At 34.3% G+C, this 1,486-nt stretch overlaps 1 protein-coding gene across 1 annotated transcript; it reads right to left on the bottom strand.

Moving 5' to 3' along the window:
* Positions 1 to 222: 222 nt before the first annotated feature.
* LOC145121520 (uncharacterized) lies at positions 223 to 1,150 on the bottom strand. The gene is made up of 6 exons (XM_079057253.1): positions 995 to 1,150; positions 805 to 924; positions 664 to 672; positions 535 to 565; positions 438 to 464; positions 223 to 242 (listed from the first exon to the last, which is right to left on the bottom strand). Exons 1-6 carry the CDS (start codon positions 1,148 to 1,150, stop codon positions 223 to 225), a joined length of 363 nt encoding a protein of 120 aa, XP_078913379.1.
* Positions 1,151 to 1,486: the final 336 nt, after the last annotated feature.

The raw sequence follows: 1,486 nt of genomic DNA, 5'->3' as shown, positions 1-1,486 counted from the left end.
GGGGGTGTAGTGGGAATGGTATAGGTTGCCACTTTTGTAAACTTTGTTTTTTGGCATTTTGATTGCAGCATGCATCCAATTGTTATCATTTAGGTTGCCTTTTTTGTGCATTGTTTAGGCATTTTGGTACAAATGGATGGCTGCTACATATTGGTAGTATGTAATTAAACTATATGTAATGGATACACCCCCTTTTATATTATGTTCAATCTTTTAGAATTGTTACCATTCACCAATTGTTTCTGCAAATTCATACCAATTACCATTTTAATTCAATTACCATTTTAATTAAACTTGTACTACAAATTCATACCAACTACAAATTCATACCAATTACACTTGTAATGGATACATATTGGTAGTATGTAATTTACCATGTACTACAAATTCCAATTGTTACCATTCAACAACTTCTACTCCAAATTCATACCACTTACCATTTTTTATACTCCAAATTCCATTTACTGAAATTAATCATCCAACATTGCAATTAACATCCATTTACTGCAATACCATTTTATGCAATATACTTACAAAACAAACCAAATTGTACTCCGGTTAACATCTATACATTACAAATTAACATCCATACATTGCAATTAGCATCCATACATTACAAATTACAATCCTAACATTACATATACCTACCAAAGTATTAAATACCATCAAAAGCTACATATTTCATACCATCAAAAACTACATATTTCAAGATCACAATACTAGTGGCATAACAACCAACTGTCATTAAATCTTGTATACTACTAGAACAAGCATGAATAATATAGCCCCTAACAAAACAACAACCATCTGCATTAATGTCATCATTTGTCGTTGCTCTATAATCCGATTTGACTCTAGCATCATATCTTGTTTTTGAACTCCTTCATCGTCAACCCATCTGAAAAACCCACAACCTCCTTCCCCCTACATAATTTGGTCAGTGCATAATACCCTTACTGCAATCCTACTAAAGAAAAGGGAAAATGATTTTTACCTTATAATTAGGGCACCCCCAAAATTTCTTGCCTGGATTTTCTGGTGTGCGTGAAACAAACACAGGGCATAAATCTTCACACCAACACTTCACTTCGATCTTCTTCTTGAATCGTGAATTCACATTCGAGCTTGATTTTGCAGAAGATGTTGGCATTTTGCGTGGGGGAATACTGCGGTGCGAGAGGATGCAAGAAACAAGTAGGGGTGGCAATCTTCAACCCAACCCGTAACCCGACACTGACCCAACACGAAAATAAACGGGTTTGGGTTGAGATTTTTGACCCGCCAACCCGCCAACCCGTTTATTTAATGGGTTGGGTTGGGTTACCTGTTTTGGTTCGCGGGTCAACCCGCCAACCCGATTATATAGATATATATATATATATATATATATATATATATAATGTTTAAAAAATATATTTAATTATTTATCAGTTTTGAATATTTGATTATCGTTTAATCGTTTTCCGAATTCCAAAACTGCAAAACA

This window comes from Lactuca virosa, chromosome 1 (assembly GCF_052849685.1).
Source record: "Lactuca virosa cultivar CGN04683 chromosome 1, Lactuca_virosa_CGN04683_v6, whole genome shotgun sequence".
NCBI lineage: Eukaryota > Viridiplantae > Streptophyta > Magnoliopsida > Asterales > Asteraceae > Lactuca > Lactuca virosa.
This window is presented reverse-complemented; position numbering and strand designations above follow the sequence as displayed.

Bases quoted from the DNA above. Each gene is read 5' to 3' on its own strand.
- LOC145121520 (XM_079057253.1), bottom strand. From the start codon at position 1,150: ATGCCAACATCTTCTGCAAAATCAAGCTCGAATGTGAATTCACGATTC. The intron at 925-994 runs GTAAAAATCATT...CAAATTATGTAG, and splicing joins GGGGGTGCCCTAATTATAAG to GGGGAAGGAGGTTGTGGGTT. The intron at 465-534 runs GTAAGTATATTG...GATTAATTTCAG, and splicing joins AGTACAATTTGGTTTGTTTT to TAAATGGAATTTGGAGTATA.